This window comes from Chiloscyllium plagiosum, unplaced genomic scaffold (assembly GCF_037043375.1).
Source record: "Chiloscyllium plagiosum isolate Xiang-an unplaced genomic scaffold, Cpla_swu_hap1 HiC_scaffold_32, whole genome shotgun sequence".
Taxonomy (NCBI): Eukaryota; Metazoa; Chordata; class Chondrichthyes; order Orectolobiformes; family Hemiscylliidae; genus Chiloscyllium; species Chiloscyllium plagiosum.
The window spans coordinates 3446766-3461944 of NW_028270170.1; the positions used below are offsets into that span (position 1 = coordinate 3446766).

The 15179-nt window shown below is 45.5% G+C and overlaps 1 protein-coding gene across 2 annotated transcripts in view; it reads right to left on the reverse strand.

The window, feature by feature from the left end:
* Positions 1–14544, reverse strand: part of sp2 (sp2 transcription factor) — a 37495-nt gene extending 22951 nt beyond the window's left edge. Inside the window, exons 1-3 of one of the 2 annotated variants that reach the window (XM_043674746.2) lie at positions 14468–14544; positions 9223–9302; positions 6826–8140 (exon numbers count right to left, since the gene is read on the reverse strand). In XM_043674746.2, coding sequence (XP_043530681.1) covers positions 6826–8140; positions 9223–9302; positions 14468–14474 — 1402 coding nt within the window. In that variant the 5' untranslated portion in view covers positions 14475–14544. Of the gene's footprint in view, positions 1–6825; positions 8141–9222; positions 9303–13657; positions 13677–14467 lie in introns of those variants that run through there. The other variant, XM_087977720.1, reaches the window with a different exon arrangement.
* Positions 14545–15179: the final 635 nt, after the last annotated feature.

A 15179-nucleotide genomic window follows, 5' to 3' on the forward strand; every position in this document is an offset into this window, starting at 1 on the left:
AGCTGACTTAAGGTTGAGGAAGCAAGGATCTGGCACAGCTTTACAGGATTACAGGGTAGGTAGAAAAGAACTCAAAAATGGACTGAGGAGAGCTGGGAGGGGCATGAGAATACCTTGGCAGAAAGGATTATGAAAAACCCAAAGGTGTTCCACACTTAAGTGAGGAATAAGAGAATGATCAGAGAGAGGGTAAGGCCAATCAGGGATAGTGGAGGGAACTTGTGTCTGGAGTCTGAAGAGATAAGGGAGGGCCTAAATGAGTTTTTTGCTTCAGTATTCACTAGAGAGAGGGACCTTGTTCATAGTGAGAACACAGTGGTCCAGGTCAATAGGTTTGAACAGATTGATATTAAGAAAGTGGATGTGCTGAAAATTCTGGGAAACAGCAAGATAGATAAGTCCCCAGGGCAGGACCAGATATATCCAAGGTTACTACAGGAAGTGAGGAATGAGATTGCTGAGCCTCTGGCAATGATCTTTGCATCCTTACTCTCCACGGGAGTAGTACCGGATGATTGGAGGGAGGCGTATGTTTTTCCTCTGTTCAAAAAAGGGAATAGGGAAATCCCTGGGAATTACAGACCAGTCAGTCTTACATGTGTGGTAAGCAAGGTACTGGAAAGGATTCTGAGATATAGGATCTATGACTATTTGGAAAAATATAGTTTGATTAAAGATGGTCAGCATGGCTCTCTGAGAAGCAGGTCATGCCTCACAAGTCTTATTGAGTTCTTTGATGATTTTACAAGACAAGTTGACAAAGGTCAAGCATTGGATGTGGCGTATATGGATTTCAGTAAGGCATTTGATAAGGTTCCACATGGTAGGCTCATTCAGAAAGTTAGGAGGTATGGGATACAGGGAGATTTGGCTGTCTGGATACAGAATTGGCTGGCCGAAAGAAGACAGCAAGTGGATGGAAAGTATTCTGCCTGGAGCTTGGTGACCAGTGGTGTCCTGCAGGGATCTCTTGTTGGGCCTCTGCTCTTTGTAGTTTTTATAAATGACTTGGATGAAGAAGTGGAAGGTTGAGTTAGAAAGTTTGCCGATGACACAAAGGTCAGTAGTGTTGTAGACAGCGTCGAGGGCTGTTGCGGGCTACAAGACATTGACAGGATGCAGAGCTGGGCTGAGAAATGGCAGATGGAGTTCAACTTGGATAATTGCGAAGTGATTAATTTTGGAAGGTCCAATTTGAATGCTGATTACAGGGTAAAAGACAGATTCTTGGTGGTGTGGAGGAACAGTGGGACCTTGGGGTCCATGTACACAGATCCCTCAAAGTTGCCACCCAAGTTGATAGAGTTGTTAAGGCGTAGGGTATTTTGGCTTTTTGCTAACAGGGGGATTGAGTTTAAAAGCTGTGAGGTTTTGCTGCAGCTCAATAAAACCCTGGTTAGACCACACTTGGAATATTGTGTCCACTTCTGGTCACCTCATTATAGGACGGATGTAGATGCTTTAGAGAGGGCATAGAAGAGATTTACCAGGATGCAGCCTTGATTGGAGGGCTTGTCTTATGAGTGAGCTAGGGCTTTTCACATTGGAGAGAAGAATGAAGAGAAGTGACTTGACAGAGGTGTACAAGGTAATGAGAGGCATAGATAGAGTAGATAACTAGAGAGTTTTCCCCAGGCGGAAGTGGCTGTCACACGGGGTCATAATTTTAAGTTAATTGGAGAAAGGTATAGGAGAGATGTCAGGGGTAGGTTCTTTAAGCAGAGAGTGATGGGTGCACAGAATGCACTGCCAGTGGTGGTTGTAGAGTCAAAGACATTAAGGATATTTAAGCGACTGCTGGGCAAGCACATGAATGGCAGTAAATTGAAGGGTGTGTAGGGTAGGTTGATCTTAGATTAAGAAAAATTCTCGGCACAACATCGTGGGCTGAAGGGCCTGTACTGTTCTACGTTAACTATATTCATTAGTTCACTGGAGAATGGGCAGGAGAGATAGAAGTCTCATGGAAACCTATAACATTCTGACAGGATTAGACAGGGTAGTTGCAGAAGAATGTTCCCAATGACTGGGAGTTCAGAACCAGGGATCACAGTCGAAGCAGAAGGAGTAGGACAGAGCTGAAGAGAAATTTCTTCATCCAGAGAGTGGTGATCATGTGGAATTCACTGCCACAGTGTGTGGCCAAAACATTGAAGACTTTCAAGAAATATGTAGTTCTTCGGACTAAAGGGATAGAGAAAGTGGAATCAGGGTAATGAGTCGATGATTAGCTATGATCATATTGAATGGCAGAGAAGACTCAAAGGGCAAATAGTCTACTCCTGCTCCTATTTTCTGTGTTTCCATGTCAGTGTTGTAGCTGTATTGGAACAGCTTGGCTAGGGGCATAGCAAGTTCGGGTGCACATGACTTCGGTACAATTGCCAGAATAATGTCAGTTTTCATTGCCCATGTAGTATCCAGTGCCACAGCTGTGTTTAGAAATCAAGTGGAGTGTACTGAATTGGCTGAAAACTGGCATCTCAGATGCTGGGGACCTCAGGAGGCTGAGATAGTTCATCCAGCTGGCACTTTTGGCTGAAAATTGTTGCAAGTGCTTCAGCCTTACCTTTTGTCCCGATGTGCTGGACTCTCCCATCATTGAGGATGGGGATATTTGTGCAGTCTCCTCCTGCAGTAAATTAATTGTCCACCACCATTCAAAATTGAATATAGTAGGACTGCAGAGCTTAGATCTGATTTGTTGGCTGTGGGACCATTTAGCTCTGTCTATCACTGGGTGTTTATGTTTGGCACGGATGCCGTCCTGTGTTACATCTTCACCAGGTCAATATCTCTTTATAAGGTATACCTGATGTAGCCCCTGGCGTGCCCCCTGCATTTTTCATTGAACCAGGGTTCATCCTCATGGCAATGGTAGATTAGGGAATATAGGCAAGAGTGCAGATACTGGAGATTAGAGAGGAGAGTGTAGTGCAGGCAGTATTCCAGGAGCAGGAGAATCAATGTTTCAGGCAAAAGCCCTTCATCAGGAACGAGGGAATATGCTTGGCCACAAGGCTGCAAATTGTGGTTGAGTACAATTCTATTGCAGCTGATTAACTATTTATGTCAGGTCTTGAGTTGCTCAATCAGTTCAAAATCTATCTCATTTAGCACCACACAACACTTTGGTAGTGCCACAGAACATCATGGTGTCTACCCTCATTGTGAAAACAGGACTTCATCTCGACAAGGAAGGTGCAGTGATTGCTTGTACTAGCACTGTCATGGACTTGACGAGCTTAGGTCAGCAGTTGAGCCACTCTTGGTATGAACACTGAAGACTCACACCAAAAGTACGCTTTCCTTTATTGGTCAGAGTATTGAGTACAGGAGTTGGGAGGTCATGTTGCGGCTGTACAGGACATTGGTTAGGCCACTGTTGGAATATTGCGTGCAATTCTGGTCTCCTTCCTATCGGAAAGATGTTGTGAAACTTGAAAAGGTTAGAAAAAATTTACAAGGGTTGGAGGATTTGAGCTATAGGGAGTGGCTGAACAGGCTGGGGCTATTTTCCCTGGAGTATCGCAGGCTGAGGGATGACCTTATAGACGTTTATAAAATCATGAGGGACATGAACAGGAAAAATAGACAAAGGCTCTTCCCTGGGGTGGGGGAGTCATAGGTTTAGGGTGAGAGGGGAAAGATATAAAAGAGACCTAAGGGGCAACGTTTTCACGCAGAGGGTGGTACGTGTGTGGAATGAGCTGCCAGAGGAAGTGGTGGAGGCTGGTACAATTGCAACATTTAAAAGGCATCTGGATGGGTATATGAATAGGAAGGGTTTGAAGGGAATATGGCAAGGTGCTGGCAGGTGGGACTAGATTGGGTTGGGATATCTGGTCGGTATGGATGAGTTGGACCGAAGGGTCTGTTTCTATGATTCCAAGTACATTCTGTGTCTTTGCCATTGTCAGTGCTTCTTTGAAGAGGTATTCAATGTGGAGGAGAATAATTCATCAGCCAAGCTAGGAGGCTGTAGGTGACAATCTGGTGGAGGTTTCTTTGCCAATGTCTGACCTGTCGCCATGAAGCTAGAGTCAATGTTGAGAACTGCTAGGGCAGCCTTCTTCAAACTGTATACCATTGTGCTCCCACCTCTGCTAGGTCTGCCCTGCTAGTGGGACAGGATAAACCAAGGAATGATAATGGTGATGTCTCAAACATTGACTGTAATGGATGAATCTGTGAGTATGAATACGTCAGACTGTTGCTTGACTAGTCTGCGAGACAATTCCCCAAATTTTGGCACTTGCCCCAGATAGCATTATAGAGTCATAGAGATGTACAGCATGGAAACAGACCCTTCGGTCCAACTCATCCATGCCAACCCAATCTAGTCCCACTTGCCAGCACCTGTCCCATATCCTTCCAAACCCATCTTATTCATATATTCATCCAGATGTCTTTTAAATGTTGCAATTGTACTAGCCTCCGCGACTTCCTCTGGGAGCTCATTCCACACACGTACCACCCTCTGCATGAAAGCTTTGCTCCTTAGGTCTCTTTTATATCTTTCCCCTCTCACCCTAAACCTATGCCCTCTCGTTCCGGACTCCCCCACCCCAGGGAAATAATTTGTTTATTTATCCTATCTATGCCCCTCCTGATTTTATAAACCCCAATAAGGTTACCCCTCAGCCTCTGACGGTCCAGGGAAAACAGCCTCAGCCTATTCAGCCTCTCCCTATAGCTCAAGCCCTCCAACCCTGGTAACATCCTTGTGAATCTTTTCTGAACCCTTTCAAGTTTCACAAAATCTTTCCAATAGGAAGGAGATCAGAATTGCATGCAATATTCCAAAAGTGGCATAACCAATGTCCTGTACAGCTGCAACATGACCTCCCAACTCCTGTACTCAATACACTGAACAATAAAAGAAAGCATACCAAAAGCCTTCTTCACTATCCTATCTACCTGCGACTCCACTTTCAAGGAGCTATGAACCTGCACTCTAAGGTCTCTTTGTTCAGCAACACTTCTTAGGACCTTACCATTAAGTGTGTATGTCCTGTTAAGATTTGCTTTTCCAAAGTGCAGCACCTCACAGTTATCTAAATTAAACTCCATCTACCACTCCTCAGCCCACTGGCCCATCTGATCAAGATCCCATTGTAAACTGAGGTAACCCTCTTCGCTGTCCACAACACCTCCAATTTTGGTGTCACCTGCAAACATACTAACTGTATCTCTTATGCTCACATCCAAATAATTTATATAAATGATGAAACGTAGCGGACCCAGCACCGATCCTTGTGGCACTCCACTTGTCACAGACCTCCAGTCTGAAAACAAAACCTCCATCACCACCCTCTGTCTTCTACGTTCGAGCCAGTTCTGTATCCAAATGGCTAGTTCTCCCTGTATTCCATGAGATCTAACCTTGCTAACCAGTCTCTCATGGGGAACCTTGTCAAAGGTATTAGGAAAGTGGACTTAGCAAGGTCAAAGGGATAAAACTGCCCCTGTCATTTCCAGTGCTTCCGTCAATATCCACTGGCCTGTCCAGCTTTATTCATTTGAGTCTTTTTAAGACTCACTACAACTGAATGGTCTGCTAGGCCCTTCAGAGGTCAGTTTAGAGTAAAACACATTGCTGTGGGTCTGGAGTCACTTTTTGGATATGACCACATAAGGATGGCAGATTTTCTTCCCTAAAGGATAGTAGTTGGCTCACCATTAGACTTTTAATTCCAGATTTCTTTTACTAAATTTAAATTCTATCATCTGCTATGTGGGATTCAAACCAAGGTCCCCACAGCATTACATGGGTATCTGGATTACTCGTCCAGTAACTGCATCACTATGTTATCACCTCCTTACAAAGTGGTAGGTTTGAAGGATTGTTCTTAAGGTAGAATGAAGAGGTTTAGGGATGTAATTTCAGAGTTTTGAGCCCAGGCATTGAAACCATGTCCAACAAGGATGCAGCAATTATATATGGAGGTGCGCAGGAACCCAGAATTATAGAAGTGCAGAGATCTCAGAGCTGAGTGGTGTTGAAGGGGATGAAACAGACAGGGAAAGGTTAGAACACTGAAGGAATTTCAAAAAGATAATCATTTGAAAATTGAAGCGTCAAAGAGATTTTCCAGCACAGAAATAGGCCCTTTTGCCCATCGTGTCCACATTGGGTCATCAAGCATCCATCTATTCTAACCACATTGTTCCAATCAATGCGCACTGCCTGCTCCTGCTCTGCTATACCACCTGCTTTCACTGCAGAACACTGGACCAGGGCTCTGCACAAAGTGTATACATCCTTACAGTAGGTGAGTCTTGAACACAGGACTCTTGGTTCAGAAGTACGGACACTACCACAGCATAAGAAGCATGTCCAGATTTATTAATTGAATTTAACTTGCACCAGCTGCTGTGGTGGAAGTTGCATTGATACCTCCACAGGATCAGCCTCGACCTCTGGATTGTTAATCCAAGGGCATTACAAATGACACGCTATCTGTCTTAATTAAGAAACAGATTTGAAATGCTGAATGGCATCTTACTGTTTCCTGCCATTATTTCAATCGTTCCAATAAATTCCTTTCATTTACACAAAGTCCAAGAATCAAAGCACAGTAAAAGAGGCCATTCGACCACCATGTCTGTGCTAGTTCTTTAAAAAAGCTACCCAATTTGTACCACAAACTCCTGCACTTTTCCTGCAGATCAACAAATTGTTTCCATTCAAATATCTGTCCAATTCCCTTTAGAAAATTACTACTGAATCTGTATCCACCAGCCTTAGTCAGTGTATTCCCACTTGCAACAACTCATTATGTTAAATTTGGTGAATTGACACTTGTATAAATTGCCTCTCACCTGCAGCATTGGTGACAGTCACTGGAACTCCGGGCACCTGCAAGCCGTTGATGCTGATGGTCTGAATTGCCTGACCAGTGGCAAACTGCGCACTGTTCAGGTTAATGGCACCCCCAGCTGGTGCAATTCTCGGCAAAGCAGTCCCCTTCCGGATCAAAGAGCCCGCAGAGGATCTCTTTCCACCTGCAGCTGGAGCAATCCGGGGAAAGCTACCAGAGGGACTGGAGCCTTGCTGAAGTGCCGTGGAACTTTTCACCTGCACTGCCTGCCAGTTAACCTGTCCCGAGGAGGATATAGGTTGACTCCTGATGATAACCGGTGGGGAGCTGTGCTCACTGGTCTGAATCTGCAGGCTCTGTGGGGATTTCTGGGGTACGGTGGGAAGGTTGTGACCACTCATGGAGGCTGCCTGCACAACGCGGATGGCCTGCTGAGGAATGGTCTGGACCGCCTGCTCCTGCTTCTGCTGCACCACCTGTACTTGCTGCAGAACATTGGAGCCTGGACTCTGCACCAAGAGTATGTTGGCACCTGGCTGGATGACGTTTCCTGATGAAGCCTCCACAAGTGTGACTGTTTCCGCCACCGCTGCAGGATTTGTCGATTTCCTTCTCAACCTTTTGCTGAGCTTCGCAGAGCCACCTCCTCCACACACAGCATCACTGGCCAACTGTATGGCTGTTCCATCACCGGCACCAACCAAATTACTAATTGGCACAGACAGGGCAACGTTTCCACCACTTGCCAGCTTAATGACATTGCCCTGACCTTGTACAGTTGTGCCCCTGGTCTTCTGCACTTGGGCAGGGACTGATAAAGCGGGTTTCACATGCATTGCCTGAGGGGAGACTTTCTGCGTATTGGCTGCTACTGCAGTGGTCACAAAAGCCTTGTTGGTACCTGGAATGATCTGGATCTGACCTGTCATATTTTGCTGAACATTGGCAATCTGAAGGGACTGCCCACCCAGGGTCTGGACCTGGGGGACTAACTGATACTGAACGTTCTGCCGTGAGCCTTTGTTGACCATCGCTTGGCTCTGAATGGCCAGCACTAACTGTCCAGAGAGGGAGGGGCTAACGGCTGGACCGGTGACCTGTGATCCCTGGATCTGAAAGACTTTTCCATTAGCTCCAATGAAACTGAAATTGCCACCATTTTGCCCATTAGGTGCTGGAGCTGGCTTCAACAGCGGCAGTTTCTTGGTGACCATCTGTACAGCCACTGGAGAGGGTGTGGAGCTGGATTCCACGGCTGGGGGTCCAATCTTGCTGCATGTTGCTGCCAGAAGAGCCAGAGGAGATGGCTGTGAATCCTGAAACAAGAGCCAGAGAAAGGAAAAAGGGGAAGAAACAAAACAACTTAGAGAGTCTTGTATTTCAATAACGCCCTTCAAATCTTCAGGTTTCCAACCACACGTGGCTACTTTTATAATATAGGAAATCTGGCAGCTGACTTGTTCACAGCAAACCCCCAATATTGATTGAGACATAAATATTGATTAGGACAATGAAGAGAACGTTCCTGTTTGACTTTGAATTCTTCCGTGCCATCTTTTATGCAATATACTGAGGAAGGTAGATCCAAAGCCCACACAGCCACGATAGGGGAAAAAACATAAAAAGTGGGGTGAACAAAATTAATTTAGATGCATTTGCAAAACTTAGTCCCAGCACAGGGCCGGAAATTTGAAAATATCAAGTGGCTACGTGTGTCCGGGAAGGTACCCACATGGTGCACGGCACTCAGCTTCGCAGCAAGTGGGCAGAAGCAATGATAGAGTAACAGAGATATACAGCACGGAAACAGACTCTTTGGTCCAACTCGTCCATGCCGACCAGATATCCCAAACCAATCTAGTCTCACCTGCCGGCACTTGGCCCATTTCCCTCCAAACCCTTCCTATTCATATACCCATCCAGGTGCCTTTTAAATGTTGCAATTGTACCAGCCTCCACCACTCCGTCTAGCAGCTCATTCCATACACGTACCACCCTCTGCATGGAAAAAGTTGCCCCTTAGGTCTCTTTTATATCTTTCCCCTCTCACCCTAAACCTATGCCCTCTAGTTCTGGATTCCCCTGAACCCAGGGAAAAGACTTTGTCTATTTATCCTATCCATGCCCCTCATGATTTTATAAACCTCTATGAGGCCACCCCTCAGGCTCCAACACTCCAGGGAAAACAACCCTAGGCTATTCATCCTCTCCCTATAACTCAAATCCTCCAACCCTGGCAACATTCTTGTAAATCTTTTCTGAGCCCTTTCAATTTCACAACATCTTTGCAAGAGAACAAAACTGGTCCTGACAACTCGCTGACTCCTGGTGTTACAGACTCCTGGAGCTGAAATGTTGTTTGATGGTAGGTGCTCCAAAGCAGAAACATCTCCCTTACCTCAATCATTGTTGATGCTGCTGGCTGCAGGTATTCACAGTGACTAATGGTGGTGGTGGCAGCCATAGTGTCCTGCTGGTCTGAAAATGAAAGCACAGTGCCATTTATAAAGAGCATGTGGAAATCTCTTCATGAGACCTCAGGGGTTTGTTTCAACCTGCATGCCTCACTCTTGGATTTTAGTTCACTCTTCCTTCAGCGGTCCCTATCCCTGCCAAACTTTACTTTCCTCTTCTGTGAACAGTAGGGTTTGATTTCAGCAGATCCTAACCGCTCTCAGCCATCTCTCACCTGCCTGACTCTTGAAATCAATTGCAGAAACTGTTCAATACCAGACATCTTCCTTTGTGCCAGGTATGATTCCAACCAGCAACAAGTTTTTCTCCTGATTCCTATTGACTTCAAATGAAAATACTGTGGATGCTGGAAATCTGAAATAAGAATTTAAAAATGCTGGAAAAGCTCAGCAGTTCAGGCACCTGATGGGTCATTGACGTGAAACGTTAACTGTTTTTCTCTTCAGCCTGACCTGCTGAGTTTTTCTAAACTTATTTGTTGTTCTTATCCCATTGTCTTCAGTTCTATTAGTGCTCAATACCACACTTGGTCAAATGCCATTTTGATGTCAAGGGTAGTTACTCTTACCTCATCTCCTGAGTTCAGCTCTTTAATCCTCATTTGGACCACAGCTGTAGTGAGATCAGGAACTGAGTAGCTCTGGTGAAACCTGGTCTGAGCATCAGTGAGCTAGTTATTGTTAAGCAAGTGCTGTTTAATAGCACTGTCAATGACAACTTCCATCATTTTACTGATGATTGTGAAAAAACTGATTGAACCACAAGTGACCTGGTTTGTCCTACTTTTGTCGGTCAGGATATACCTGGGCAATTTTCCACATTGCAGTGTAAATGCCAGTGTTGTAGGTATACTGGAACATTTTGGCTAGGGGTTCGCTAGTTCTGGAGCATAACTTTCAGTACTACTACCAAAATACTGACGGGACCATAGCTCTTCAGCTGATTCCTGATATCACAAATAATTGAATAGTCTGAAACCTGGTATCTGTAATGCTGGGACCTCAGGAGGCTGAGATGGATCATCCACTCAGCAGTCTGGCTGAAGGTGGTTGTAAATCACAGAACTTTAACAGTGCACAAGGCCATATGGCCCACTGTATCTGTGTCAGCTCTCCAAATGAACAATTCACCCAGTTCCATTCTTTTGCATTCTCTCTATAACCCCTACACATTCTTCTTTTTAGAATGACTCTCCAACTTCTTTTTGAATGCTTCGCTTGAACCTGCCTTTATCACACACTCAGCATCGCTGTGTGAAAAATTTTTACTCTTGTTTCTTTTGCATCTTTTGTCAATTCCTTTAAAACCATACTCTCTCATTCACAGTCTCTTTCCAAGCTGTTCTCCAGCCTTGTCTTTTGCACTGGACTCCCCCATTCATGAGGATGGGGATACTTGTGGAGCCTCATCTTCCTGTTAGTTATTTAATTATCCACAACCATATAGAAATGCAGCGCTACAGAGCTTAGATCTGATCTGTTTGGTGTTGGTCTGTCTATTGCATGTTGCTTCCACACTTTGGCATTTAATACTCCTGTGCATTGAGTTCACCAGGTTGACACCATTGTTAGGTATGCCCAGATATAGAATTTTTCACCCAGCAGGATACTGTATCTTGCATCAGTGCTGAACACAGTATCTTACACCCAGCAGGATACCGTATACTACTTCCTGAGCTTAATACAGTATATTATGTATAGGTTACTGTATATTGCACCCAGCTCTAAACACATTATATTATGTCAATTGCCATGTTTATGTATTTTACATCATTGAACACAGTACACTGCACCGTCTGCTGGATACAGTACATAATACATAGCTCTTAAAAAAGTTTATTACAACCCAACACTAAACATAGTATATTACAATCAGTGCTGAAGTACAGCATATTACACCAGTCCATACTTTAAAATAGCATATAACACATCCATCCAGTCCATATCAGCATTTAAATTCCAGGCCAACCTCCTTTAAACTCTCTTTATCTCAAACAAACTGTATTTCCTTCAATGTCATTGTTCCTAAAGTGCTTTTGAATCTTGCCTTTCATCTAGACTATTTGCTTCAACCACTCCTAGTGGTAATATGTTGTTAATTCTCAGCACTCACTGAGTAAAGACTTTTCTTCTGCATTTCCTATTGGATTTACTGGCAACTATCTTAGGTTGATGGCATCCAGTTTTGCTCCTTTCTACAATATTGCAGCAGTGTGCATTGTGATCCCATAGGACTGTACAAAAATGTCTAATATTTTACAGTACTGAGAGCACAGCAATTGGTGCTGGAAGATCAAAGTGAGGCATGATGCGTATTGCTGAACAAAGAGACCTTGGAATGCAGGTTCATAGCTCCTTGAAAGTGGAGTCGCAGGTAGATAGGATAGTGAAGAAGGCATTTGGTATGCTTTCCTTTATTGGTCAGAGTATTGAGTACAGAAGTTAGGAGGTCATGTTGTGGCTGTACAGGACATTGGTTAGGCCACTGTTGGAATATTGTGTGAAATTCTGGTCTCCTTCCTATCAGAAAGATGTTGTGAAACTTGAAAGGAATCAGAAAATATTCACAAGGAGGTTGCCAGGGTTGGAGGATTTGAGCTATAAGGAGAAGTTGAATAGGCTAGGTTGTTTTCCCTGGAGCGTCAGAGCTGATGGGCGACCTTATAGCTGTTTCAAAGTTTGTGAGAAGATTTGTAGCTCGGGTGCTCGTTGTTGTGGTTCTGTTTGCCAAGCTGGGAATTTGTGTTGCAGACGTTTCATCCCCTGTCTAGGTGACATCCTCAGTGCTTGGGAGCCTCCTGTGAAGCGCTTCTGTGATGTTTCCTCCGGCATTTATAGTAGTTTGTCTCTGCCGCTTCCGGTTATCAGTTCCAGCTGTCCGCTGCAGTGGCCGGTATATTGGGTCCAGGTCGATGTGCTTATTGACTGAATCTGTGGATGAGTGCCATGCCTCTAGGAATTCCCTGGCTGTTCTCTGTTTCGCTTGTCCTATAATAGTAGTGTTGTCCCAGTCAAATTCATGTTGCTTGTCATCCGAGTGTGTGGCTACTAAGGATAGCTGGTCGTGTCGTTTCGTGGCTAGTTGGTGTTCATGGATGCGGATCGTTAGCTGTCTTCCTGTTTGTCCTATGTAGTGTTTTGTGCAGTCCTTGCATGGGATTTTTTACACGACATGGGTTTTGCTCATGCTGGGTATCGGGTCCTTCGTCCTGGTGAGTTGTTGTCGGAGAGTGGCTGTTGGTTTGTGTGCTGTTATGAGTCCTAGTGGTCGCAGTAGTCTGGCTGTCAGTTCGGAAATGCTCTTGATGTATGGTAGTGTGGCTAGTCCTTTGGGTTGCGGCATGTCCTCATTCCGTTGTCTTTCCCTTAGGCATCTGTTGATGAAATTGCAGGGGTATCCATTTTTGGCGAATACATTGTATAAGTGTTCTTCTTCCTCTTTTTGCAGTTCTGGTGTACTTCAGTGTGTTGTGGCCCTTTTGAACCGTGTCTTCATGCAACTTCGTTTGTGTGTGTTGGGGTGGTTGCTTTCGTAGTTTAGGACTTGGTCTGTGTGTGTGGCTTTCCTGTGTACCTTTGTGGTGAATTCTCCATTCGGTGTTCTCTGTACTGTCACGTCTAGGAATGGGAGTTGGTTGTCCTTTTCTTCCTCTCTAGTGAATCGGATTCCTGTCAGTGTGGCGTTGATGATCCGGTGTGTGTTCTCTATTACTGTGTTTTTCAATCAATAAGCACATCCACCTGGACCCAATATACCGGCCACTGCAGCGGACAGCTGGAACTGACAACCGGAAGCGGCAGATACAAATCACTATAAATGTCGGAGGAAACATCACAGAAGCACTTCACAGGAGGCTCCCAAGCACTGAGGATGTCACCTAGACAGGGGACGAAACGTCTGCAACACAAATTCCCAGCTCGGCGAACAGAACCACAACAACTTATAGCTGTTTATAAAATCATGAGGGTGATGGATAGGATAAATAGACAAAGTCTTTTCTCTGGGGTGGGGGGATCCAGAACTAGACAGCATTGGTTTAGGGTGAGAAGGGAAAGATATAAAAGAGACCTAAGGAACAACGTTTTCACGCAGAGGGTGGCACGTGTATGGAATGAGCTGCCAGAGGATGTGGTGGAGGCTGGTACAATTGCAACATTTAAAAGGCACTTGGATGGGTATATGCATAGGAAGGGTTTGGAGGGATGTGGGCTGGGTGCTGTCAGGTGGGACCAGATTAGTTTGGGATATCTGGTTGGCACGGACGAGTTGGACCGAAGAGTCTGTTTCCGTGCTCTACATCTCTAAGACTCTATGTCAGATAGTAGTTTAGAGGTCACTAATTTCAAACTCCAACTCACAAACTACAACTTTTAGAGACTCCATTTATGCCACGGAATTGCCGACTCGTAATGCTCGATAGTTAATCTCCCGTCAATGCTTCTTGTAGCATGTGCTTGCCCCGTCGTGACCAAGAGCATGCAAGACAGGGAGTGGGACAACGGTCGAATGTTGACATTGCTGCAGGACCCTAACCGGTGGCACATGACCCTCTACCCCCAGCCTCTGAACCCATCACCCTCGAAACCCACCACCTTCCCTCCGCCAACCATCTGGAGGGAGTAGGGAGGGCAGCAACCTGCAGATTTTATTGCCAACCCGTTGCTTGCCCATTGATGGGCACCTTGACACTGCCAGTGCAAAACTGCAACAGCAGTAGGAAAACGAAGTGCAAAACACTATCCATTTTCCTATTAATTTTTTCGAAAAAAAAAGAGAAAATGTTAAGAACTATCAAAATTTTGCAATGCAACAGATGCAAGGTTTTGCAATGCAGCTTTGGCAAGAAAATATTCCCCGTCAGGATGCATGCGATTAATTATATTTTGCAAATCTCCTTCTCCTCCCACCCCCTGCGCAAAGTGCGCCTTTAAGTGTCGGAGGGAAAAAAAACAGCGGCAGCAGCGGCGGTGGCGGCCGGAGGGAGGGAGCGAGCGGCTCGGTCCCGGCCCTGGCCCCATCCCCCACCCCTTGGGCCCCGGGGCCGGGCCGCCGCCTGTCAGCCCGCTTCCCCCGGATATCCCTCACCTCTCGCGGACCCGGTCGTCCCCCCAAAAAAACGATTTAATTCCCAATTATTTATTTTAATTTTTTTTAAAAAGCGAACCTACCGCTCATGATGTTTTATTCACTTTAAGAGGGTCAAAGTGGAGCGCGCCGTCGCCGTCCAATCGGCTCCTACGTCCCGCCCCCCCACACCCAGACCGGCACCAGACCCGACCAATCGGACGCCGTATTGGCGACGTTCGCGTCTGACGCCAAGCCGCAAGTGAGCGAGATTTTCACTCTCCCGCTTTCTGATTGGCCGGCGCTCAATCTTGACAGACAGCACTGTGTGGGCGTATCCTACGTATGCGTGGAGTTGGATTGGTCATAATTCTGACTGATGGTGCTGTGGACCACGAGAGATGCGGAATGCGAAGGGGGGCGTTATCTGCATATGGGAGTTGATTGGTCGACAGCTGTGTGGGCGGTGCACTGTCGGAATGATTGATGGGGGGAATCTGGGGATTGCTGGCGCAGATGCAAATGAACCAGAGGCGGCTAGCAGCCATTGTTCACCCTGGGGAAAGGAATGTTCTAACAGGCTGCAAAACAGGCACCGCCCTGCACTCAATGTGAAACCATCCAATTGCAATGAACTTTTTAACTTGACATGAGTTGCAATGTTTGCAAGTCCAATCGTAGTTTGAAACAGACAGGATGTATACCTAAAAAAAGGAACAAGCTTGTCTGCTTTTTTACTTTGAAAAAAATTTGCAAGCTTTTACATAAAAAGTTGGGACTTTTCAGCATCACTTTTGAAATAACTCCACAGTGGTT